Below are 27,371 nucleotides of genomic sequence, written 5' to 3' on the forward strand. Positions count from 1 at the left end.
AAGGATTTTGTATTCAATCCGTTGTAGGACGGGGAGCCAGTGGAGGTTCTGGAGAACAGGGGTGATGTGGTCACGGGAGCGGGTGTGGGTGAGCAGGCGAGCAGCAGAGTTTTGGATGTACTGGAGTTTATTTAGGATTTTGGATGATGTGCCGTGCAGAATGCTTTGAGGAGAACTGCAGATGATATTGTCCAACATTTCTCTCCAGAAGTGACAAATACAGTCAAACATAATTTTTATGTGGATGACTGCCTGAAATCCATGGCGTCAGAGAAGGAGGCACTGCAAATGATCAAAGATTTGAATGCTCTCTGTTATAAAGGAGGATTCAATCTTTCAAGATGGATCAGCAAAAGCCACACAGTGCTGCTGTCAATCACTGAGGACAAAAGACCAAAATAAATGGTGGAACTGGATTTGGATACAGACCAACTTCCAATGGAGCGAGCACTAGGACTACAGTGGTGCATTGAAACTGACAAGTTCAAGTTCAGGACATCATTACAAGAACAGATAAACACTAGAAGAGGCATTTTGTCAGTGGTCAGCTCACTTTATGACCCTTTGGGATTTCTAGCCCCATTTAGTATGTCAGCCAAGCTGTTACTGCAGGAGCTTTGTAGGAGAAACCTGGGGAGGGATGACGCTATTCCCCACTCTTTCTCTGAGCAATGGTCTAATTGGCTTGAGGACCTGCAAAGGATGTCTGAGTTCAGAGTGGACCACTGTATTAAACCCAGAGACTTTGGAGACCCTGCTACAGCACAACTTCACCACTTTTCCGATGCCAGTCAAGTTGGATATGGAACTGTGTCTTATGTGAGATTAGAAACGGATCATAAAGTACATGTTGCATTTCTCTTGGGAAAGGCTAGAGTTGCTCCACTAAAGCAGACTACAATTCTTCGACTGGAACTCACAGCCGTAGTTCTTGCGGTTCGTGTCGATAAAATGCTTCGAAAGGAGTTGCAACTCAAGCTGGAGAGGTCAGTCTTCTGGACGGACAGCACAACAGTCCTTAAATATATCTCTAGTGAAACTAGACTATTCCACACTTTTGTGACAAACAGAACCTCTTTCATCAGAGAAGCAGCAGATGTGGATCAGTGGAGATATGTGGGTTCCAAGGAGAATCCAGCAGATGAAGCATCAAGAGGAATGAGAGCTGAGGATTTCCTGAAAGGCAGGAGATGGATAAATGAACCTGAGTTTCTCTATAAGTCAAAGAAGGAGTGGCCTAAACTGGATGTGGATCTTGATGTGATTTCTGCAGATGACCCAGAGGTCAAAAGGGTGAGTTCTGGCTGACTCTGGCTGAACAGCCCATCTGTAAAGAGGCCCTGTCTGGCCACTTGGTCCAACTGATCCCCACCCTAGTGAATGGGATGAAATACTCTGAGATTGACATTATTCATTATTAATGGTGAATGCTATCATCAAGGATTTGTAAAATACCAGCAACCACGTGATCTATTATTTTTCATCTTTGATTACACTAAAAACATCTGTGACTTAGTTTCTGAAGGTCAAGGAACTTCTCCTGTCATTGGGACAGAAGAGAAGGGAGTTTTGTGCTTCTGCAGGCCTCAGAAAGGACAATCTGAAGATTCAGCAGAATGAAGTGGAAAGAAAAGTTCAAAGCTTTAAAGCCATACTCAAAGGACAAAGCTTAACACCTGAAGATCTTGCTAAGGCAGAGCAGTCAATCATTCACAGTGGCGGGCCGTGCATTTTATACCTGGGCCTTCAGTGCTGTCTTGCAACTGAAACACCACCTAATAACCTCATGATGGTGCCACAGTTACGGTTATTTGTTTCTAGGAGTTTAATAATACACATATTCGTATTAAACCATTCGGTACGAGGCTTACAAACCGAACAATACGTTTGAGTAATACTAGTGCATTTGGAAAATGCAGAAGCTTAAATTGTGGGAAATATGTTTTCGGTGGACTGCGCTCACGTAGGAGACAACGAGCTGTGACCTCTCAACCCAGAACAAAAAAAAACACAACAAAAAACAGCTGAGGCCCCGCACTTCTGAGAGGCTGGGCTAAACTAGCTTAACAAACAATAACTCCACGCATGACGGTATGCTTCGTAATTAACGGACAATGCATATAGTCCAAATCTATATAATTAACACAATGACAACAACAAACTCACAAGAACTAGTCACATATATTCATATGACAACAAAGCAACAAATCAATCCAGCAAAACTGCAGCGGAACACCTACACACTCGAGGGCCATTCAGATATTAGATGTAAAAAAACAAACGCAGTTGACTTACCAAACTCCATCCTTTTTTTGTTGACAAAGAGTTTAATCCCACGGTTAAATCTCAACTCACAAATCCGTTTCTCCTCCTTCAGTCATTGAATGTTAAAAATACAAAGCTAGGTAAAAAAATTAAAAAATCTACACCAAGCAAAATGCAAAAAATTTCATAATTTCTTCCATATCTTTCAATTTGAGCTCTTACTACTCCGACTAAGCCTCTGATGGCTACTTTAAGTTTTGTTTCACGATAGTCACGTGCCCGCCCACTGACCAATCACAGCACACGCTGCACCTCACTGCAGAGCTGCACCTGCAAACTGAGCTGCATGTAATGCTGACGTAGTTGAAGGCCAGCTAGCAGGCTCTGACACGTCAAAGAATACGCCCATCATGTCAAACTAAAGATCTGATTGGTTGAACACTATGACAATCAACAGTATCGACCCCATTCACTTAAACTGCAAAGGGATTCACTTGTGAGTCTGCAGGCCTCGGGCCTCTCTTCTTACCTAGAGACACAGAGGTGAAATATGATTGGATAAAAGCTCTACTTAAACAAGCTGCACTGGAAGCAGAGCAACTGAGGAAGACAGTAGCTGTGCAATGAGAAAATAAGATAATGGGAAAAAATATTTTTATAAATTACAATACATGTAGTGTATTAAGAAAAATAAAATAATAAAATAAAATAGCTATAACTTTGTGATTCTGTTTAGGCCAGCAGAGAAGGCTTTGAAGGCCCTGACGGCCCACCACTGATCATTCAATATGTACGACACAAGTACAAAGCTGAAATTGCCTCACTGAAAGGTTGCTTTAAAAACGTCCCCAAAGAAAGTCCGCTGTACAAACTGGACCCAGTAATGGAAGATGAAATCCTCAGAGTTGGTGGTCGGTTGAGTAAAGCAGCACTGCCAGCAGAATCCAAGCATCCAGTCATTTTGTCCAAAGACCTGAATGTATCCACACTGATTTTGCGCTCATGTAGGCATGATGGCGGCACGCATCTACGCAGTGGTTCGGCACTCTCAGTTTGTTAGCAGTTTTTTCGTCCTGTGTGTTTTGTGTGTACTTGTTTGTGCATCGGAGGTTCATAAACAATACGAGCGAGCTCAACTCATTGACATCGGAGGGCAGTATAAGGTCCACATCCCTGAAATATTGGATTCTATCCCACCGGAGATCCTGCGACTGCGAGGGCTCGGGGACGCTGCCTTCATCCCACCCATGAGGTGCCGCAAGCAGCGGAGGGAAAGAAGGCAGAAGTGGGGCAAGAGGAGTTGCCTGCGGGCTAGGCTACGAACTAACCCCAACCGACAAGCTCTTCCTTGTCTTTTTCTGGCAAAGTCCCGGTCACTCGTCAACAAGATCGATGAAATGAGGCTAAGGATTACGTCACACAACATGAGCAGCTGTGTGATGATAATTACAGAGACGGCTGGACAGTACCATTCCCAACGAAGCTATCAAGCTAGCGGGTCGAACGGTTTACCGAGGAGACGGGACTGCAGACTCCGGTAAGAGCAGAGGTGGAGGAGTGTGCATCTACATGAACAATGACTGGTGTACAGGTACGGACATCATTGGGAAACACTGCTCCCAGGACTTAGAATACCTGGCTGTGAAATGCAGACCGTTCTACTTGCCGAGGGAATTTTCTGCCATCCTGATCACAGCTGTTTACATCCCACCACATGCTAACGCGAATCTAGCTCTGGAGGAGCTACACAGCACTGTTAGCAACCAGCTAAACGCTCATCTGGAGGGAGCTGTGATTGTGGCGGGAGACCTCAACCACGCAGAACTAAAGACAGTGCTGCCCACGTTCCACAGAAATGTAAGCTTCCCCACCAGAGACAAGAATACTTTGGACCAGGTGTACACCAACATCTCGGGAGCATACAAAGCTGCACCATCTCCACACCTCGGCTTGTCAGACCACCTCTCTCTGATAATGACTCCATCATATAAACCAGTAATTTGCAAAACAAGACCAGCTGTCAAAACCATTCAAGTATGGAGCAACAACGCTGCTTCACTTCTGCAGGACTGCTTTGAAAGCACGGACTGGGAAGTGTTTGCACAGGGAGCTGACCTGGAGGAGTACAGCTTGGCTGTCCTGGCCTACCTACACTTCTGCACTGAGACAGTAACGACCACCAAAACCATCAAAGTGTTCCCAAATCAAAAGCCCTGGCTGGCCAGAAACGTGCGGTTACTGCTTGGAGCAAGAGACGCAGCCTTCAGGTCTGGTGATATACCGGCCTACAAAAGTGCCCGGACGGACCTGAAGAAGGGCATCAAAGAGGCCAAGCGCAGATACAAACGGCGCATTGAGAGACACTTCGAGAACAACGACCCCTGGAGCATGTGGAGAGGTATTACAACCCTGACTGACTACAAGAGCAGCACCACACAGATCAGTCAGGACAGTGAACTCCCCGACACCCTGAACCGCTTCTTTGCCCGCTTTGATAGACAGCACAGCGGAGCAACAGCTGAGAAGATCCAGCCCAAGGAGGAGCAGACACTCTTCCTCCAGCACCACCAGGTGAGGTCCGCTCTGAGGAGGATCAACATCACCAAGGCAGCGGGACCAGTCAAAGTGTTGGGCCGCACATTGAAGACCTGTGCCGACCAGCTAGCAGAGGTGTTCACTAACATTTTCAACCTCTCCCTGCAACAAGCTGCAGTCCCCACCTGCCTCAAAGCTACCACCATTGTCCCTGTCCCGAAAAAGACCGCAGTCGACTGCCTCAATAACTACCGCCCTGACCCCAGTCATCACGAAGTGCTTCGAGAGGATGATACTATCGCACATCAAGGACGTCCTCCCAGCAGACCTGGACAGCCACCAGTTTGCATACCGAGCAAACAGGTCTACGGAGGACGCGGTCTCCATCACACTTCATACGGCCCTGTCTCACCTGGAGCACCCTAACACATACGTCAGGATGCTCTTCATTGACTTCAGCTCTGCCTTCAACACCATCATCCCCCATAAACTGGTGCATAAACTCAAAAACCTTGGACTTTCTACATCACTCTGTTTATGGATTCTGGACTTTCTCTCAAACAGACCACAGAATGTCAGGATAGGGAACCTGACATCAACAACCACCATCCTGAACACTGGTGCACCGCAGGGCTGTGTGCTCAGCCCTGCCCTCTTCACCCTCTTCACCCAGGACTGCTCCCCCCCCTATTCCTCCAACACAATAGTGAAGTTTGCTGACGACACCACTGTGGTGGGACTCATCTCCAACAACGATGAGACACACTACAGACAGGAGGTCCAACATCTGGCTGAGTGGTGCTCGGACAACAACCTGGTCCTGAACACCACCAAGACCAAAGAAGTCATAGTGGACTTCAGGAGATCCAGGAAGACCACACCCTCTCCACTCTACATAAGTGGGGAGAGGGTGGACAGTATCAAATTCCTGGGGCTCCACATTACTAAAGACCTCACTTGGTCCCTGAACACATCACACCTGGTGAAGAAAGCCCAGCAGAGGCTCTTCTTTCTGCGGAAGCTAAAACAAGCTGGCCTGCCCCCCGGACTTCTGGTTAACTTCTACAGAAGCGTGATCGAAAGCATTCTGTGTCAGTGCTTTACCGTGTGGTATGCCAGCTGCACAGCAGAGAACAGGAGGGACCTGGCCCATGTGGTTAGAACAGCACAGAGCATTGTGTATGCTGGCCGCCTCCAGAAGAAGGCCAGCAACATCTGCAAAGACATCACACACCCGGGTCACTCTCTGTTTGTTCCACTACCATCAGGAAGGAGATACAGGACTATCAAAACAAGGTCTAACAGGCTGAGGAACAGCTTTTTCCCCAGAGCAGTTTCCTCCATCACCCCCCCACCCCCACCCACCACCCCACCCAGCTCACACCGGACAATGAAACACAAATAGACAATAACACGACACTTTAACAAAGCACCTTTTTCACTTTGAAGCCATTGATGCCTGTGTTTTATCTTATATATATTTATTTAATGTCTTGTTTTAAATCGTCTTGTCTTAATGTACTGACTGATGAGTCGCCACCTCAATTTCGTTGTATGTTTTTACAATGACAATAAACATCCTTATACTTATCCTTATCATCAGCTGGAACATGCAGGAAGAAATCACATGCTGTCAAGGTCACGGCAAAAGTATTGGATCATAAATGCAAACTCTGCTGCCAGGAAAGTCATATCTGACTGTGTTGTTTCTACAAACCAGAATCAGAATCAGAACCATTTATTGCCAAGGAAGTTTGCACCTACAAGGAATTTGTCGTGGCGGTTGGTGCGTAACATTTAACAATAAACAATAACATTAAACTCAGCAATCAACACAGTGTGAGAAATAGAAAGATATTAAAATTTACAATAAAATATAAAATATAAAATAAAGTGCACAACAAAACAGATAACAGGACTGTAAAACAAGTGAAGTGTAAGTGAAATATTAAAAGAGACGAGAGTGTTTAAATAAAGAAACAGGGATGTGCAGGGGAGAGAGCCCAGAAGGAAATGTCCTGGGGCGTACCAGACCGTGATGGAGGAGCAGAGGATGGACTCAATGATGGCTGTGTAGAAATGCACCATCATTGACTTTGGCAGGATGAATTTCTTCAGCTGCCTCAGGAAGTACATCCTCTGCTGAGCCTTCTTGGTGATGGAGCTGATGTTCAGCTCCCACTTGAGGTCCTGGGATATGATGGAGTCCAGGAGGCGGAAGGACTCCACCATGTCGACGGGGGAGTCACACACAGTGATAGGGGCTGGTGGGGCTGCGTTCTTCCTAAAATCCACATCCATCTCCACTGTCTTTAGAGCGTTGAGCTCCAAGTTGTTCAGACCGCACCAGGTCACCAGATGTTCAGTCTCCCACCTGTAGGCGGACTCATCCCCACCAGAGATGAGTCCAATGAGGGTGGTGTCATCCGCGAACTTCAGGAGCTTGACGGACTGGTGAGTGGAGGTGCAGCTGTTGGTGTACAGGGAGAAGAGCAGAGGGGAAAGAACGCAGCCTTGGGGGGAACCGGTGCTGATGGTCCTGGAGGCTGAGACGTGCTTTCCCAGCTTCACGTGCTGCTTCCTGTCAGACAGGATGTCTGTGATCCACTTGCAGGTGGAGTCGGGCACCTGCAGCTGGGAGAGCTTGCTATGCAGCAGAGACGGGATGATGGTGTTGAAAGCAGAGCTGAAGTCCACAAACAGGATCCTGGCGTAGGTTCCTGGGGAGTCCAGATGCTGGAGGATGAAGTGAAGGGCCATGTTGACTGCGTCATCTACAGATCTGTTGGCTCTGTAGGCGAACTGCAGGGGGTCCAGGAGTGGGTCGGTGAGGGTGAGGGACAAGGCGCTCAAAAGACTTCATGACCACAGAGGTCAGGGCGACGGGCCTGTAGTCATTGAGTCCTGTGATCCTTGGTTTTTTAGGGACAGGGATGATGGTGGAGACCTTGAAGCAGGCTGGTACGTGGCATGTCTTCAGGGAGGTGTTAAAGATGTCTGTGAACACCGGAGACAGCTGATCAGCACAATGCTTCGGGGTGGAGGGGGAGACCAAGTCTGGGCCGGCTGCTTTGCGGGGGTTCTGTTTTTTAAAAAGCCTGTTGACGTCACTCCCCAGAACAGAGAGAGTCGTCACTGGGGAGGGGGGGGGGCTGGGATGGGTGATACAGAGGCATGGGCCCCTGCTGAGCTGGGGGAGGGGGGGCTGGTGGTCTGGGGCTGGTTGATGGGGCTGTGGGGGATGGAGTCAGGACTGTCCCATTGTCTTTCGAATCTGCAGTAGAACTCATTCAGCTCGTCTGCCAGGCGGAGGTCGTTCATGGAGTGGGGGGTTTTTGGCTTGTAGTTGGTAATCTGTCTGAGACCTCTCCAGACAGAAGCAGAGTCATTGGCTGAGAGCTGATGTTGCAGTTTCTCAGAGTACAGTCGTAAAGCATCTCTCACCGCCTTGCTAAACCTGTACTTTGACTCTTTGTACAAGTCCTTGTCCCCACTCCTAAACGCAACAGAGGAAAGCTTGGTGAACTAAAGATGGCAGACTTGCTGGAGGAGAGACTGTTGCCTGATAAAGCTCCTTTTACAAATGTTGGAGTTGATTATTTCGGGCCCATCAATGTCAAAAGAGGAAGAAGTCTTCTTAAGATATATGGAGTGCTTTTCACTTGTCTTACCAGTTGTGCTCTGCACTTGGAAGGGTCAAATACACTGGACACAGACCTCCGTACTCCGTACTGTATAAATACAGTACGGAGGTTCATCTGTAGAAGAGGTGCAGTTTCCACTATCAGGTAATGGCACAAACTTTGTTGGAGCCAACCGAGAGCTGAAGGAAAGTCTGGCTGTTCTGAATCATGGCAAAATTCAAAGGGCTTTGGTCCAGGATGGCATAAAATGGAACTTTAACACACCAGCAGCTTCACATCAAGGCGGCATCTGGGAGCGCCTGATTGGTTCAGTGAAAGGTGTCACCTCAGCTCTTCAACAGCAAATTCTGGACAATGAAGGGCTCCAGACCATTTTCTGTGAGGTTGAAGCAATTCTACATGACAGACCCATCACAAAAGTCTCACATGACCCAGATGACCTTGAAGCTCTCACACCAAACCACATTCTAATGTTAAAGGACAAACCAATCATGCCACCAGGACTATTTGATCAAAGTGATCTATACATCAGGAAAAGGTGGAAGCAAACACAGTACATGGCTGAACTCTTCTGGAAGAGATGGATCTCTGAGTACCTACCTATGATGCAAGAGAGACAAAAATGGACAAGGCTAAGAAGAAGCCTCACTAGACATTGTCCTTGTTCCGGACTCCACAGCTCTAAGAGGATCTTGGATGATGGGGAAAGTTTTGGATGCAAGACCAGATGCAAAGAGGCTGCTGCGCTCTGTGCGACTTCAAACCAGGACCAGCATTCTGGAGAGGCCGGTGATGAAGCTCTGTCTGCTATTGGAAGCGGCAGTCTAGCATCGTGGACTGATGTTTTCTCCACCTCTTTCCCTACCTCTATTTCTCTCTCTATTCTTTTTTGTCGTAGGTGTATCAAGAAGAAGATTCACTTAAGGTTAATGCATGGCACATAGATATATCATATTTCATGTCATGTTTATGTTGTAGGAATAGCTTGTTTGAGAATAAGAATAATTGTGATAGTATGCACAATTAGGGGCCGGAACGTTGGAGCGATTTATTTGATATTAGTATTTTGTTATTTAATTAATAAGTAGTATTGTTTAATTATTTCATTAGATTGATTGTTTGATATATTAAGATTGCTTTTTCTCTTTAATAGTCATTTGATTAGTTATATTATCTTTTGTTGTTTGGGTAAAAACTGTGGGCACCTGTGGCTATATATAGGAGTAGATAGATAGGACCAGCATGCACCGGGGTGGGCTTATAGTTTTTACCAACACAGGGGAGACAGCGTAAGACAGGAGTTTTCTTTGTTCTTTTTGTTTGTTTGCTTGTTTTGTTTGACTTACCTAAATAAAGAAGAAAAATCAGAATCCTGCATGGACAATCTACTCTCTTCTGCCTGTGTAACAAATCAACCACGGTGCATCAGTGGCGTTTGATTATTGTTTGTTTTATTTTGAGTTATTCGACAAATGGCCACCACAGTTAGATTAGAAAACTATTTACAGAATAGAAAATAAAAATATGTGGTGAAAGATCATGATGAATGGCCACTGTTTGAGGTAGTGTGACCACACAGAAGCTTTTTGTCAGATAATGTCTGAAGATGAATGAATTGAAAGCAGTCCACTAGTGAAATTATCTAGTTACACTTTGCAGGTAATCAGTTGCCTGTCTGGTTTCAAGATGTTGACCACACATAAGAACCACACATAATAACAAGATCATTCAATTCGTTCACTCACTAGAACAACAAACCCTGCGCTCTGAAGGCCCTACTCAATGAATAGAAGAAGGCATGAGGTCAGGTGACTCAGTTTTTCAACAGACTTGTCCTTTTTTACCCCCACTTCTAGCAGCCCCCACATAATAGCAACATGTCAGCATGTTGTGGCCTGTTGTAACTTATAGCTGAAACTTATAGCAGACTCTCACCCAGGTGAGGACAGCTGGAGAGATTTTACCTGGGTAAGGCTGCTGGACCGGATGGCATCAGACCCAGGGTGCTGTTGGTGGGTGCTGACCATTTATGTGGAGTAGTCAAGCACCTTTTCAACATGAACCTGTACCTCAAGAAAGTCCTTGTGCTATGGAAAACATCATGCCTGGCTCTAGTGCCTGAAAAGGGGCGTCTCACAGAACTAAATTACTACAGGTCAATAGCACTAACCTGTCACATCATAAAAGTCTCATCCTAGCATACCTCAGACCAGTGGTGGGGCCATCTCCTGCAGTTTGTGTATCAGCCACGTAGTCTCATGGCCCCGGTACTACCTGACTGGCAGACTGCAGTTTGTGAGGCTACAGAACTTTGTGTCTGCCCCTCTGGTGAGTAACATCAGAGCCCCCCAGGGAACTGTATCATCCCTCTTCCTGTTTAACATCTACACATGAGACTTTAAAGACAACTCTGAATTGTGTCACCTTCATACATTTACTGTTGACACTGCCAATGTGGGGGGTGTGGAAGTTGGCCAGGGGGAGGAGTATAGAGGCAGGTGGACCGCTTTGTTCAGTGGTGTGGGGAAAACCACTTGGAGCTGAGTGTGGCCAAAACAAAGGAGATTGTGGTGGATTTTAGAAAGAGGAACACCCCACCTTATCCAGAAGGTCTGAATAAACTCATAAAGAAGGCTGGGTCTGTCATTGGCTGCAAGCTGGACACGCTGGGGGAGTTGGCAGAGGACAGAATATTGGCAAAACTGCTGGCAATCACGAATAAAACCTCCCACCCCCTACACACATATTGCTATATACAGTATATATTGCTGATACCGGCCGATACACATGCCAACATGTGAATAGGGGCAGTACTTAAAGCATTGAACTGGTGTGATGTGTGTGTTGCTGGAGTGGATCTCTTTCACGTTCCATGTAAATCGAGTATGGAGGGTTTGCCACTTGCCCAGATTCTATTGCTTCTAACATACTACATCACACCCCAACATAATGCAAAGTAATCTGTGAGAAATCAGTTATGAGTGAAATCCTGTTTGGTGTGTCATGATTGCCTTACACTCAAATAACCCGTCCCCTTGAGCAAATTATAGAGAAAGAGGTAAAAGAGGAAAACAGTTTGAAGTCAGAAAGGGGAAGAGCAAGCCTCCAAGGCTTTACAGTGGTATATTAGTGAGTGAGACCAGGAGAGAGAGAGAGAGAGAGAGAGAGAGAGAGAGAGAGAGAGAGAGAGTGTGTGTGAGTGTGAGTGTGTATTTTGCAACTTTGCTTGCACCAGTCACACAGGCTGAGTGGTTCCAGGCTACACTAGAGGGACAGATTCCAGGTGAAATACACTTTGACTCTATTCCAAGGGAGACGGACTGTGTGTGGTTTTCAGTGTTAGGAAGTGTTCAAAAAATGACCAAAAGGTCAGAATCTACTCAAAAAGATGGAAAAGTGGACACAAAGTGGACACAAAGTTTCCAAAAGTGAGAGCCAGTCAGATCCCGATGGAAAAATGCAGGACCAGGACGACAGGAAGGTGGGACTGGGGAAAAAGGTGACCCTGCTCCGAGGAATATCCATCATCATCGGCACCATCATCGGTGCCGGGATCTTCATCTCTCCAAAAGGCATCCTGAAGCACTCAGGCAGTGTAGGAATGTCCCTCATTGTGTGGATCGCCTGCGGTGTGCTGTCCCTGTTCGGTGAGTTGGTTCACAGGTGGATCAGTAGATGAAAAATATGTCTTTTCTTATTTTGAGAGTAGCAACATTGAATGGGAAAAGTGTTGGTGGAGGTGAAAGTTACAAAACATGTTCACTGTCTGTACACCGATTACTAAATAAATAACTAAATAAACAGAAGTCCATTTCCATGTATTGAATCAGCCCCTAAAACAGTTGATATGTAAATAACTTTATTAGGAATGATTTATGTTATAAATCTGAGTAGCCACACAATGTGATGCAGGAGTCAGGCCTACCTCACTCACAAAGCTATGCTTGCTTTGCTGGTTGTGCGTGAATAGTCATCAATGATGACCAAGACTTCTTTTGCAATAGCAATTGCTTCATTGCTAATCAGGCATATAGGGTCAGCGTTGCTGTGAGTTTACAGTGTCTGCTTGGAAAGTTCTGGCCCTTGGATTAATGTAGTTGATTACCGCTAGTGTACAGCTTTTGTAAAAATATTTTAAAAAGGAGAAATGGATCATTTTTCTAAAAAAACATAAATATGTTCCACCAAGCTGGTAATGTCTTTAACTTAATATTTGTAACTACACACTGACTACATTTAATAAGGATGCAAATAGTAACACTAACTATTGTTAAATAAGTACGCACAAAAAACACTGAACTTCACCTTGGCTTCTGGTGGTATCAGAATAGTTTTGTACCTTTTAAGATTGATTAAAACAAATCTGATCTGGTCTGAACTGATCTGTGGTGTCTTTCTACAACCTCCATCCACCCAAACCTACTTCTGTTCACTCCAATCAATAAAATACAAGACAAGCAGCGATTAGGTTTGTCACCACAGTGTAATTGGGAAAACATTATAGAACAATATAAAAGTAATTTCGTGGAGTTAGAGTTGAAACACTGGTGCTGGAGGAGGCAGTGCTGAAGTGTTGCTGTGCACATCTGTGTATTCTAGCATATATTGTTGCAGTATCCCTAAATCTTTCAGTTTTTGCACAGTAATGAAAAGTCCAAGCACATTATCCCTAAATACCCTTCCTTAACCCCTTTTCAGCTTCCCTTAATTTGTATTCCCTGAACTTGTAATTAAAATTTGTCCACCTAAATCTGTTTCTCTTAAGTTATGGGTTGAGATCCTGAAAGGCTCCCACAGTCATATATCTGGGTGATTGTGGGGGCCAGAGAGGGACTGTACATTTCTATAGATGTGGCCGACACAGTTAAACAGCCATGGGACTGTTGTGTGCCGGCCTTCTTGCTTCAGAGCCAGAGCTAATCAGTCACCTCTGTCCCTGCAGGAGCCCTGTGCTACGCTGAACTGGGGACTTGTATTAAGAAGTCTGGTGGACACTACACATATATACTGGAAGCCTTTGGACCTCAGATGGCATTCATAAGACTATGGGCTGATCTCATAGCTATAAGGTAATGTCTGCCTCCTTACCTCAAGTTTACTGAGCCTAACTTAAAAAGTGCATACATATCTTTTTATACTAACAATGGATCAAATCAATATGTTCTCTTCCCAACTCGTCACATACGGATGCTTGGCCAGGACCCCTTGGCATCAATTTTAACACACTGAGTACCCTTTAGCGTAATCTTTCTAATGTGCAGGGTCGTCCGATAGACCTCATTGTGGTTACCGTTGTGAATTTGAACAAAACTACACGGTCAGGTTTAGGAAAAGATCATGGTTTGTTTTAAAATAACTACATTTGTTTTTGTAAGTTACGTAAGTATGCATGTAAGTTAAAATAAGTTAGCCTTAAGGTTTTGTTTTGTCTTGTGGGTGTAAATCCTGTGTATGTTTTTTAACTTACATATGTAACTTAAGTTTGTTACACAAGTAACTTACATATGTAATTTGAAATAAGTCACCGTCCTCCTGGGTGAAAGTCCTGTGTCCCTACGCTTACTTTGTTGCTCTTTATACTACATACATACCTGCCTACCTTCTTTACTCCTTTCATAACTAGAGGCTGTCCTTCACGTGCAAAACTGAAATCTGAATTCTTTATCCAAAATTGTGTGGAATGGTCACGGAAAAAAAAGGATGGCCCAAAGACATTAGTAATCTCTTGGCCACTAAACAAACGCTTCCTGCTATGTCATTGATTCATTAGCCCCATTTGGGACTAGCACTATCCATTGCACCCATCTTATTAATTAGGGTTAGGTTAAGTTTTTTGTTTTGTATTGTGAATTCTGCGCCACAAATAGAATAATAAAATCAATCAGACTCAGTGTGCAAGGTCTCTGTACGTGATGATTTTTATCGGATGACGGATTTTTAAAAAAGCATACGGAAAATTATGTCATGTTAAAGGAGTACATTGTAAATGTACTCCTTGTACATTGTAATAATTATCATCCTATTCTGCAGGTCCCCTCAGTTCTACTGAGCCTTTTCTTATTCATCAGCTCGTCGCTTTGGTTTGACAGCCCAGAACTTTACTGTTTTTGTTCATTCTCGGTGATCTTATCAGCCTGGACGGACAGATATTTTTCCTCAGGAATTGATGAACACCAAATCAGAGCTAAAAGAGGATGAATATTGGACTTATATTGTAATTGGCCCGTAGCACCAATCTAAATGAATGCTAATGGTGTTTACAGCTGTTATCTATTATGTTCACTGTCACAACTTTTGCATGAACAGTGGATGAAGTGCATCGATACAAAGCTTCCCTGTACTGTTCAACTTTGGTAAACTCACACAAATCATATAAATTTGCCAAATTGCAAATTGTCTTGTCAGTACAGGAGTCAGGAGTCAGTGGTACGCATACATTCCCTTGAATTAAGTGTGTTAACTAACTGTCCAGTGAAGACGAGTGGAAGTATTTCACTGTGCCACTTTCTGATCCAACTCGACACTTATACTTTGATTGCAATAAATGGATAAAAAGGAGGAACAGGGAACACCTACGGCTACATCCGTTTCTGATGCAACAATGTCAGGACGTCAGTGATGACAGGAGGAAAATCTTGACGCAGATAGGCATTTGTGAAAACAGCGTCATGCAAATCATTCGCGCCTTCTTGCTATCTCAGGTATCTCAGGAATAACAGATTCACGAACAACAGCTAGACACAGTTGGCACTTATAATGGCTTCTAATGGCCTTAATTGAGTAGATGCGTTTCAAATCACTGCAGCATAATTCCTTTCCAGATGTGTTCCAAACACACTTTCTTTACACCAGAGCAGACAAGAACCTAATTACTTCTTGGTACAGCAATCAAATAAATCAAAGACTGTCTGACAAAGGATTGAAAACCGCAGGTGCAAATCTATTAGACTGTGTTGGGTGACAGAGCCCAGCACACCAGGCAAATAAAAGCCCTATCTGGCCGCGACCTTGTGAGGTGAGCTACTGAGTTTAGTTTAGGCTGGTGAGGTGAGAAAAGGCCATGTGTGCAGCTGTCTATGTACACAGCCAAGTCGAATAGTATAAACAGTCCAGTGGCTATCCTAAGCTGTCCAATTTTATGCTGGCCTCAGGCTAGTGGGACTCAATGGAAGCCATGGGAAATGAACAGAGACAGAGGCAGAGAAGGAAAACAAGAATGAGGGAGACAAAGAGAGATGTCCATGGCTTTAGCAGCTCAGTGGCTGCTGTGGGAAATGAGGGAAACACTGACCATTGGATAATACACACACACACACACACACACACACACATACACACACACACACTTAGAAAAGATCATAGAGGACAAGATGCACGTACACACGGGTGTCTGATTATTTCCACAGTCTGTGTGTGATTAGTAAAACTCAGCCACGCAGATGTACGTGTTTTTGAAACAACAGTGGCCTTCATAGACAATGAAGCCTGTTAAGCTGTTTCTTTCAGCTTGTAAAGTGAACTTGTGGACTTTAATAAAACACCTTGGGAACTTGAACTTAACCACTGCATTTGCAGGTATATTTTAATTAATTTACATTTTTTTAATCCTTCCAGTAGCGTGATTTTTTCACTCTCTTGCCTTCTCCCCTCATGTGGACACAAATGGAATGTGATCATACACAACAAAACCAAAGGTGAAATGCTCATTTAACATCCCAGAATTAAATCCCTCTTTCAGTATCATGGATAGCGCAACTCGGTCAGGTCAAGTATTTCCTATATGCATGTATATTGTACACATGTAGAATTTAAATGTTTAACTAAACACTGAAAAGTGTATGGAAAAGATATTTACACTAAACTTTATATTTACATTGCACACATGTGTACATGAAAGCTACAACAATAGAACCGCGAATCAAGCTGTCTGTCTGCAGCCAGCTGTCTATTTACAAATCCACCAGACTGCAACATTATTATTCATTTTTTGTATGACATTGTTTGAGATGTATCTATGTTTTATTTTGTCTTATAACGACTTGCCACCTGCCTTTTCGGCCAGGTTGTCATTGGAAATGTAAACTGGTTCTTAATTGACTTATCTGGTTAAATAACGGAATAAATAGATAAATACATTTGGAGTCCTTGTGTGTCCACCTAATAAATATAAGTCCAATATTCTCTATCTTGTAGCTCTGCATTTGGTCGCTACCAACTCCTGAGAAAATAACATCCCAGCTCTGTAGATGCTAAATGCTCCACTATGTTTATCAGCGAGTCTCTAACAGAGTACTTTGGATTTATCAGAGCTTTCTCACTGAAGTTGGGGGCTGTACAACCAAAACCATGTGCTAAGACGCTCCATAGACCTGAGTATTGACTAATGTTCTTCGTCCATCTCTGTATGTGTTTCTTCCAGGCCTGCAGCGATGGCAGTCATCTCTCTGGCCTTTGGTCAGTACATCCTGGAGCCTCTGTTCATGCCCTGTGCAATCCCCCCCATGGCTGTCAAGCTGGCCACCGCCATCGGCATAAGTATGTATACCATTAATACATCGGTGTGGCAATATGTCAGGATATTATCCTTTTGATCTGTTGAATCCTATCTGTAAATGACAGGACATGTGCACGTCTCTAAAGGAGGAGGAAGACGGTGGTGGAAGAGATACTGCGGTCCTTTACTTAATTAACAGTAGCAATGCTACAATGTAAAAAATACTCCATCAAGGGGCAGCCTGGTAGCTCACTGGGTAGAGCTCGAACCTTTAAGGCTTAGTCCTGGCTGAAGTGGACCAGGGCCTTTTCCTGCAAGTCAACCCCTCTCTCTCTCTCCAGCATTTATCTATCACATGAAGCAGACATGCCGGAAATAATTATCTTAGTGAAAAAACTCCACAAGTAAAAGTTGTGCATTCAAAGTTTTACTTCATACAATTCTGACTCCAGCGATAAATGAGCGGCAGCCAGCAGCAGCTGCTCTCTGTCTTTTTCTGTTTTCTACAATTTGCCTACGGATTAAAAATGTTTTATTTCATTTTATCTTATTTCAAAGGACAGAAGTATCATAAACAAAATGTAAAAAAAAAGAAAGAAAAGTACATAGTATGAAAAATAGTGACCCCCATGAGTGTGATAGTCAGTAAGTTAAGCTTTATTTATTAAGGAACTGTTGGTAAGATCAAGATGTCTATTACAAAAGAGACCTGAGAACAAATGTTATACACACAAGATCACAACAAGAAAATGCATTCACTCATTACAACCATCAACCACGTACAGCCACTAATTCAAATGTATTTCATTTTATTATTATATTCCTGAGTCTTTAGCATTTTGCTGTTGTATGTGGTTGAGTTGGGACTTATTTGAACTATTAAATATATAGTTTGGTAGTTCATTCTATAACAACATAATTGTATCTCAGAATTGTACTGTACTTGAGTAAATGAACTTAGTTACATTCTGCTAAAGAGAGGATGATGTCAGCTGTCCACATGAAAACAAACCCAGGACTATCTTTTCTTAGGTAACCTGTGCATTAAATCAATACATAGACAGTACCGCAGCTGTTAAGTAAAATACAACCTAGAGTGAAATTTGCTGTTGTTGGATAGCTAACATTGCTGCCTCAAAACCAAATCTTCCCATGGTAATTTCTAGCATAATAAAGCCACATTCACGCATGCGTTTTTAATTTTGAATTGGCTGAATAATGATGTAGGGTTAGGGTTATCATAGGTTGTTATGTGCACACTCCTATAGTTAGGCCAGATGCAGGATAATAATGAATATTCTGACTTTCTCACATTATCAAAAACGGAATTTGTTGCAAATATGTCACAGAAATCACAAAGATTATACAAAATCTTTGATTCCAGATATTTTCAAAAGAGTGACACATTATACAATGACAAATCCACTGGTTTTGGCAGCTTTGATCCAGTGCATGGATACATTTCTTTCCTTCAATATCACATTTTCTCAGCTCCTTTCTCAGAATCCAATAGAATAGTTGATCGGATCAACGGAAAAATGGTACATGGACTGTACTTGTATTTCTCTTTTCTAGTCTACCACTCAAAGCTCTTTAACACTACATGTCATCATTCATCCATTCACACCCATTCATACACTGACGTATGCCACCTGCCCATCAGGACTATCTAACATTTATACTACATTCACACTCCGTATGCACATCGACATGGTACTAGCAGAGCCAGGGATTGAACCGCCGATCCTCTGATTGAAGGACGACCCTGCTCTACCACAGTCGCCCCAGTCCATGCCATGTCCATACTATTTCAGTGCAAGAGTAGGCACAAGAAACAAGACAACTCAGCACAAGAAAGACAATATCATGTGGACCAAAGTACTGGTTGTGGTTTGATCAGGTCTTTAGGTTTTCAAAAGTTCTATTTCCTCTACGAGCTATGGGTAACCTTAGGCAACTAAACCACTTGGTTAAATTGAGGCAAAGATTAGATTTACGGTTAAAAAGATTCAAACATGAACTGTTAAACTGTGTTAAGACACAAACTTAAGTCTACACATTTAAGCCAAACCCGCCCATGCCCACTCACCATCTTAACCTACCTAACTCTCTGATTTGCTTATTGAAGGACACACTACTTGCTGCATTGGCACTGAATGTTGTCACTGGCCATAAATTGTGTGCTATAAAATTCCCCAATAGCAACCTAAGTCCTGTCTGTCTTTCTCTGTCCCTGTAGCTTCTGTTATGTACCTGAACAGTATGAGTGTGACATGGACAGCGAGGATTCAAATCCTCCTCACCTTCAGCAAGCTGCTGGCCATCAGCATGATCATAGTACCTGGAATGTACCAGCTCTTTAAGGGTAAGACACCATCATCATCACTATCATCACCACCTCTAGTAGAATCTATTAGTATTATTCTAGAGCCCATATACTCCAAGATATATACCGGCTGTACTCAACTCGACTTGCTCTTTTTTGGTTTTTCATTAGCAAAATGTGTGGATGGTAATTTATGTCACTATGTTGGTGGTATGTTTCACCGATACTAGAAGGTGGAGTCAAATCACTGCAGATCACTGATTGTTCATAAAGACTTGTCACGATTACGACACGGAACGTTCTGCACAAACTGGCCATTTTAAAATAGCTAAGCTAATGTCAATAGTGACCTCAGTTGTTTTTCTTCACTCAACCTAAATTTTAAAAAAGCCTGCAAAAGTTTGCCGAACAACTGACAAAGATTGTCCTCTGTTTAGTTGCTGATGAAAAGATTCAGCCAGTGTCGTATTGTAGGTGATGTCAGGGCAGTTTCATGCTGCCTTCAGCTGAGGATCCCGAATACACTGAGGGGGTACTATCCGCAGTGAAAAAGGAAATAGGGAATAGGACCTGATACAAAAAGTGAGCCGAGTTGAGTCGAGCCGAGCCAAGCCGAACCATGCAGTGGAAATGAGGTGTTATGCCTAATTCATGATCCTACGGTTGCAAATGGTAAATGGACTGAAACTTGTATAGAGCCTTTCTAGTCTTCTGACCACTCAAAGCGCTTTCTCACCCATTTATACATTGATGGCAGGGGCTACCATGCAAGGTGCCACCAGCCCATTAGGACTAACTACCTCATTCATACCCCACACATACACTGTAGGCACAGCCTTTGAGGATGACTCATGCTTCCTCTGAGCCACAGTGCAGGCTGGCACTTGCATGTCTTGTGCACTCCAGGCATACATAGTACTGCTGTGGTTTACACATAGCATGTCATTTCTCTTAGATTTGCATCTGCGGTTTTCAATCCTTTGTCAGACAGTCTTTGATTCATTTGATTGCTAAGTAACTGCTGAAATACTGCCTTCCGGCTCTTATGTCCAATCAGATGTCAGTGGTGTCTGACATATGACAATTGTTGAAGAAATCATTCAAGTCCAGTTCAGAAGTTGCTGTGGTGTTGTGAGTTCAATAAAGCATACCGGTATACTGGTGACCTCACAGACACAGAGCAGATCTGAGCCGGTGAGTTGACCCCTGCACAAATGAAGAAAGAAGCATTTTATACAGGGAGCCAGATCAGTGGTTAGACCAGGCATGGACAAACTACGGCCCGTTGGGCTTTTTAATCCGGCCCGTCAAATATTGGTACAAAATTCTCCAAACTACAATAAAGACTAGGGATGGGCAGTATACCGGTTTTAATTTTCAGTATGATATGAATTCTTCACACACCATTACACCGGTGCATAGCCGAAACAACTGCTGTCTGCTTTCAACAGGCAGCTAAATGTATTGTTTGCCGCTGTCGCTAGTTTTTGTATATGTATTGAGAGGGAACCCTAGTCATGGTCATAACTTTATAACACAACAATTAATAACCCACAACTAACGCTCTTTAACAGAGAAAAACACCACAGCACACAACAGTCTGTGACACATAAACAATTTGTAACACTAATAATTGTACATTTATAAAACCTCACCGCCGAACTGCATGCTGGGTACAGCTCCCGAGCGAGCCTGCTTGCTAGCACAACAGTCTGCTATCAGCTGGGAGAGGCTCCGTCGCTCCAGTTACGTTACATTAAAGAACAGAACAGAGCGATGCAGGATGAACAAAGACAGACCGGAGATGCACCGATAGAGTTTAACACATATGCAACGCTGATTACCGTGTAATATGTGTGGTATTTGTTATAAATGTACATTGGTGCAAAGAGGTGATAAGAAGCTGTACAGGGAGGGGCTTAGGACCCAGGGGAATGTAGTTTGAAGGAAACGGGAAGAAACGGAAGACACGCCACACAAGCAGCTGTTCACCGCTCGTCACGATCCTGCAGACCAGTGATTCTCAACTGGTGGTTCGTCGCGGACCCGTTTTCAGTGGGTCGCGGGCCTTTGCTTTATGAAGCGGAGTTATTCACGCTCCTTTCCAGCATTTAATGCACTTGTTCAGCGGTGCAGGAAAAACACCGACCAATGCGTTGTAAATCACGTCACGTGATGCAGTTTAGCCAATAAAATAAGGGTATTCTGATACGTTTCCTGACGCCAGTGAGATGTACCCACACCGCGACACGGGGGGGAGAGACAAGGAAAGACATTACAGAGCAGACCTCTGATAATGTTAGATTCAACAGTCAAATATGTGTATGATCTGGTCAATGAATCAAACTGCTGAAAAAACCACAGTCATTAACCTTTACACTAGAAACACTGTGTCAAAAATGACTACTTAATAAGTAAGTGCATGATAAAATGTGCATTAATGCAATAAAACAACTACAGTGTAAGATCCCAGCTAACTGATGAACACCTCAGATCTGTTCTGAGAATTGCCACAACCAAACTGACACCAAATGTTGATGCACTGGTTAAAAAGGGTGACCAACAACACTGTTCCCACTGAAATTAAATGCAAGTTACTTTTTAGGTCATGGCTTTTACTTGTAATTTATATATTAGTTCACACAAACACTCCATTCATCTGCTACTGGCCCGGTCCATCTGTCAAATTTTAAAACTCAATGTGGCCCCCGAGCCAAAAAGTTTGCCCACCCCTGGATTAGACTGTATGTAAATACTAGAAGACAGAGGTAAGGGGGGACTATGACAATGGGCAGGAACCGGGGCATTCACATTCAGACCTGCAGGAAGGACATACAGTTGGCATTTGGTCAATCAAGGGGTCGACACAGCAGGGGCCTGAAGTAGCACCTAGGCTTCATCTGGTTAGGAAGTCTGGCCCCAATGTGTATTCTTTATCACTATGTCTGACGCATAGTCACATTTTTATGGAGGTGCGCAGCACATCTCTACAGCTCTGCAAGCTTGGCTAGCTATGAAAATCATCACTGCAGCTTTGCAGAAGCTCTGTGCAAGATTTATATAAGGAGTATAGTAATAAACTACATGTTAATGTTAATGTTTCAACCATGTTACTGTTGTTCAGGAACATTGTCAGACTTCACACTGAATTTTCAGCTGTACAATTAACATAGCTTTCTTTGTCTCAAACAACAGCAACATGTACTAAAAATATAACCTTGAAGCCTTGCAGTCCGTGATACACAGCTGCTCACAGCAAGAGCTCAGGCATTTCCCAGTGTCTTCACTGCTGGTGTTAGAAGTGGCCCTACATCACAGCACATGGACACCGTCTTCAGCTATGGACCTCACTTTTAAATCTGCTTATAAAGTACACTAGTACACATGCAATTTTGGTGAATGTTCGTTCACCTCTACTGGAATTGATATTACATATCATATATAATATTACTCAAAATGACTTCAGTTAATTATCATACACATTTCTGCAGACCAGCTAAAGCCAATAACATTAACAGATCCTGATGACTACATCATCTGTATTCATCCTATGACCCTCCATCATAAAAAGGATTATAATGAAAAATTGTTCATTTAAAATCTGCATTTAAAGGTAAACAAAGGCCCCAGCACAGATGACCAGGCTTCTGCCTCTGTTTTTAGAGGTTTATTGGTGTTTATTTTGATTTTATGCCCATACATGATTCTATGTGGATCAGGCCCCTGTTGGGAACACGGTTCCTTGGCATACAGTAGCATAGTTGGATATCTCTAACATGCAGATATTCAAACCAACTGCTGAATAAACTGTATATATTTACTATTTAATATTGCTTTAACTAGTGTGTATGAATTATTAATTTGAGAGTATGAGTTATCAAAAACTGTACTCCTGATAGAGTTTAATTTCACTTCAGAAACAGCCAACTACTTTTAACACAATCTAAGGGGTGTAGTGTATTCACCTCTGCATGTCTTCACAGAGTGCTCATTACAAACAATTCATGCCTCTCAACATTTTAGTGTGAAATCATTGTGTTTTATGTGTTTGCATGAGCAGTTTTTGTCCGTAAATGTGAGCTCTTATATAAAACACTGATTACATTGACAGTGATTAAATCTGCCTGAAGTACCTTTGTTGTACAGAAGAATCTACTTCTCCAAGCTAATAAGGCAGAGTACTGCTGCATTCATCTGTTTTATTGTTGAAATTACTTTTATGGTTACTATTGTTATTGTTATGGCTATGACCACTACTGGTGTAGGAACTATTTACACAAATCATTCAATTGCTGTAACATTCCCTCTTCATTTAGGAGCAATTATGGTGCTTCAAAATGCCAACAAATAGAAATGTGTGTGTGCGCATGCATTTTTGTGTTTGTAGGAGAGACCAAGAACTTTGAGAATGCCTTTGAGCTGAGCAATGTGAAGCTGTCTGGAATGCCACTAGCCTTCTACTCTGGGATGTATGCATACGCTGGGTGGTAGGTATGGTCCTCACACAGAGACACACCACACACTCTCATCCCGTGTCAAGCTTTTTAATACCTGGGCAACCCATCCTGACCTTTTTGTCTTAGAGAGACCGTGATTCACACCTAATTGCATTATCTAAACTAAGCCATCTAAACTTACAATCTGTTCAAAACCGATTATCCTGCAGCCATGACACAACAGTCAGACTCAAGGTGTCCTTACGAGATCTTTCAGACTCCCGGTAGATCTTAAGCCTCCACCCCTCCATCAGCGATGGCCAAAAACCGCATACACCAATGTAATAGCCAACCAACCTCTGATTATCAGCAACCTCCTTCCTGCCCGTACACAACCCACAACCCTGGCCCCCATGGAGTGCTTGCATTGCTACCACCTTATCGATTCCGCCGTATCCACGTCCACAAATGGAGTCCGGCATCAGAGACTGGAAAGTTACCAGCCTCCAATGATTTCTGAAAGGGAAATGTATCCCCCTCTCCCGCATCCAAAATATGGTCACCTTATTCGATTCACTAGAACCAACCAAGTCAGTGTTGTTATGCATGACATTACAGGCCTTTCTGCTGCCTTAGCGGCCACAGCCCTCATCATCACCCCCCATCCTGGTGGGGGCCAGTTTGTCTTTTCCCCTGTACCTGCTCTTTCTGCATCTGATAGGTCTCAGAGCATCTTAGACCAAACTATCCAGGTCCTCTGCCGCTGGTCATCTTAGGCATATTTGTTCTACATCTGCAACAGTCTTAGCGATCTCTGTTAAGCCCACATTCAACTCAGCTCAATTTAAATCTGATTCTCTTCCACCTGCACCGCTCCCCTCTACATCCATTCATCAGTACTAGACATCCAATACCTCCTGTTCTCTGCTGTGTAGGTGGCATACCACACATTAAAGCACTGACAGAGGATCCTTTATTGTGTCTGCAATGATCACTGCTGGGATGTTTTATTCAACAAAGGCAACCCACAATTGGCTATCCCGCGTCTAGACCAAGAGTGTAACAGTGTTTTTCACTCTCACGTCTCACACAACAGCTGTCCTTTTAATCAATGCAGGGGCCTACATCGGCGTCAAAGCTCCATCTCATGGGAGTAAACACGACTTGAAACGTTAACTTAGGCTTCAACTCTATTTTTTTGACAATAGGCATGTAAACCTGAGCAAAGAAGGACCCGGAAACGTCTTGGGTATTAAGTGTTGAGTGTTCATGTAGTAACCTACTCAGGCAATTAGCTCAAAGCTGTCATACAATACATTCCATACAAACTTGAAGAAACAAAAACTAACTCACCAAAGTTTCTTCCAGCTTCACAGCGGCTGAGCTTGTCCTCTTCATGCAGACTGCCGTGTTTCTACAGTAGCCCAGAACGGACAAACCTTACACTAGTTAGGCCCGTTGGCATTTTCACGAGAGGTTTCAGTTGGTTGCAATCTGCAACCTCACCTCTTGATGCCACCAAATCCTACACACTAGATATTTAAGTGGTCTCAGTTTGATGCATATCATTTTGAATGTCTTCACTTCAGTTCTGTATACATTGCACATGATTTACCATTCATTAATCCTTGGAGGTTATAAAATAACTGTTTCCTTTTGCAGGTTCTATTTGAACTTTCTGACAGAGGAGGTAGATAACCCTGAGCGGTAAGTTGAATCTATGTATTGGCCGTATCAGCATAGTTTATCTATATTTGCTGAATTTAAAACCCAATGGAAAACAAGAAAATATTTTCCATCAGATTTTAAATTCAGCAGTAGTTGCACAAAGTCATAAAGAGCTATCTCCAGCTTGGCAGTATTAATTAGCTCTAATTTAGCTTGTTGTTTTGGTTTTAAGTCTGCAACTTTATTGAATTGGTTCACTCTCATGGTTCTCATCAACCTGGTTTTCCACCAGCAGGTAGCTGTTTTCACGGAAAACCCGTTGTACAGTACCTGCCTAATAGCTAAAAGAAAAAGTGTTTCACTTGCTGGTGAACACAGGGGAGCATTTAGCAGCTAAAGAGACCAAAAGTCAAACTAAAAAAAGACAAATGATTATTTTGTACTGTGAACAATTCACACAGTGAATAAACTAACAAGTATTGTGTGTGCCTATCTCATCCGGTTGTGCCGTAGAGCTCCATTATTGTCTAAAAACACATTAATTAGCCACACTGTACTGGGTGACATGTATCTTCATTACTTTGAACACACACACTGTAGTTTGTTTCACTCAATCCCACACACACGCCATCCTGCTGTAACAAATACTCACTAGAGCACCAAATGTGAATTAGTCCGCTACTGAAAAAACAAATTCATTTAAATTTCCTCATTTTTGAGTTTCGTTTTTTAAAAAGTACAGTGGTCATCTGTTTGAAAAATAAATCTATATTTCGTTCATGTCTTCAGTAGGAACCAATGGGCTTGGGGCTGAGAGACACAAACAGTGTAGGATAGACCACAATTTGAATAGCAGCTTTTATTTGATCATTTATGTTATACCCTCCTGAAATATGTTAACTCTGTGCATTTATTTCCTCCAGCAACAGTGATTTATTTAGATGAATATCATACAGATAAAGATAAAGTCAGAGGTCATAACAGAGGTGACAAAAATGTGAATGAGATGCATAAGTGAATTACAGCAATTACAGTACTGCTTCTGTTAATATCCCTCATGCCATCAGGACTATACCATTAGCTATCGGTATCTCCATGGCGATTGTGACTTCCTGCTACGTGCTGACCAATGTGGCATACTACACTGTGATGTCAGCAGACGAGCTCCTGGCCTCAGAAGCTGTTGCTGTGGTAAGTAATACTAATGGAAAGGCTTAAAAAATATTACCCAAAGAAAACACATTATTTTCTGGCTAACTTCTCTTTTACCCATTGTAGTATTGTGTTTCTATTTACAGGGCACAATCTTAGTTGTTAAGACTACGTTGTTAATCTCATCAGAAAAAATGTACCATTTAATAAACATTTCCGAGACATGATATTGTAAAAGTAGATTTACGACCACAAAATGTAGTACAGTAAGTTGCTCCGAATGTATGAGAATTGAATGGAGATTTTTAAAAGAATGTGGCCTTTGCTTACGTAGGGTACAATTTAATTCATGGACGACTGAAAAAATAAACACACCAAGCTGGACTGTTGGTGGGAGACAGTGTAAATGTGGATAGCCTTGCTTGAGTTTATGAATAGGGTAACTCTGCTCAACAAACATGTCAGAAGTGAAAGTGCTGTCAAATGCAAATTCTCTTTCAGGGAAATAAGCAACCATATAGTTTGAAGTTTACAGTTCTTCCCTCTAGTGTCTCTATCTGGTAGCAGTATTGTATGTTCTGATCCATCATCTAGGATTTAATGAGTATCAAATGTCTTATTCTTGTTGAAAAATGTTACTTTAACAATTTTAAGTAGGACTTTGGGTGACATACTTTGTGGGTTAATGCACACCATCCTAGATGCTGTTTCTATTTACATCATGTACTATGCCAAGGTGTAGGCCATTGCACATGGGACATTTTTTTTCCCAAAGGGAAATCTGCTGCTTTGTGAGTTCTACCAAATTTCTTACATTGGATATGTTCCTTTAGCCATTTGACCACTTTATC

General features: G+C 43.0%; 1 protein-coding gene across 1 annotated transcript in view; it reads left to right on the top strand.

The window, feature by feature from the left end:
• Positions 1-11,650: 11,650 nt before the first annotated feature.
• The window catches only part of slc7a11 (solute carrier family 7 member 11), a 30,639-nt gene continuing 14,918 nt past the window's right edge, over positions 11,651-27,371 (top strand). Inside the window, 8 exon segments of the mRNA XM_031873260.1 lie at positions 11,651-11,849; positions 11,851-12,091; positions 13,387-13,513; positions 16,864-16,979; positions 19,178-19,303; positions 23,652-23,751; positions 25,363-25,407; positions 26,436-26,559. Coding sequence (XP_031729120.1) covers positions 11,802-11,849; positions 11,851-12,091; positions 13,387-13,513; positions 16,864-16,979; positions 19,178-19,303; positions 23,652-23,751; positions 25,363-25,407; positions 26,436-26,559 — 927 coding nt within the window. The 5' untranslated portion in view covers positions 11,651-11,801.

This window comes from Anarrhichthys ocellatus, unplaced genomic scaffold (assembly GCF_004355925.1).
Source record: "Anarrhichthys ocellatus isolate YVR2014 unplaced genomic scaffold, GSC_Weel_1.0 scaffold70, whole genome shotgun sequence".
Taxonomy (NCBI): Eukaryota; Metazoa; Chordata; class Actinopteri; order Perciformes; family Anarhichadidae; genus Anarrhichthys; species Anarrhichthys ocellatus.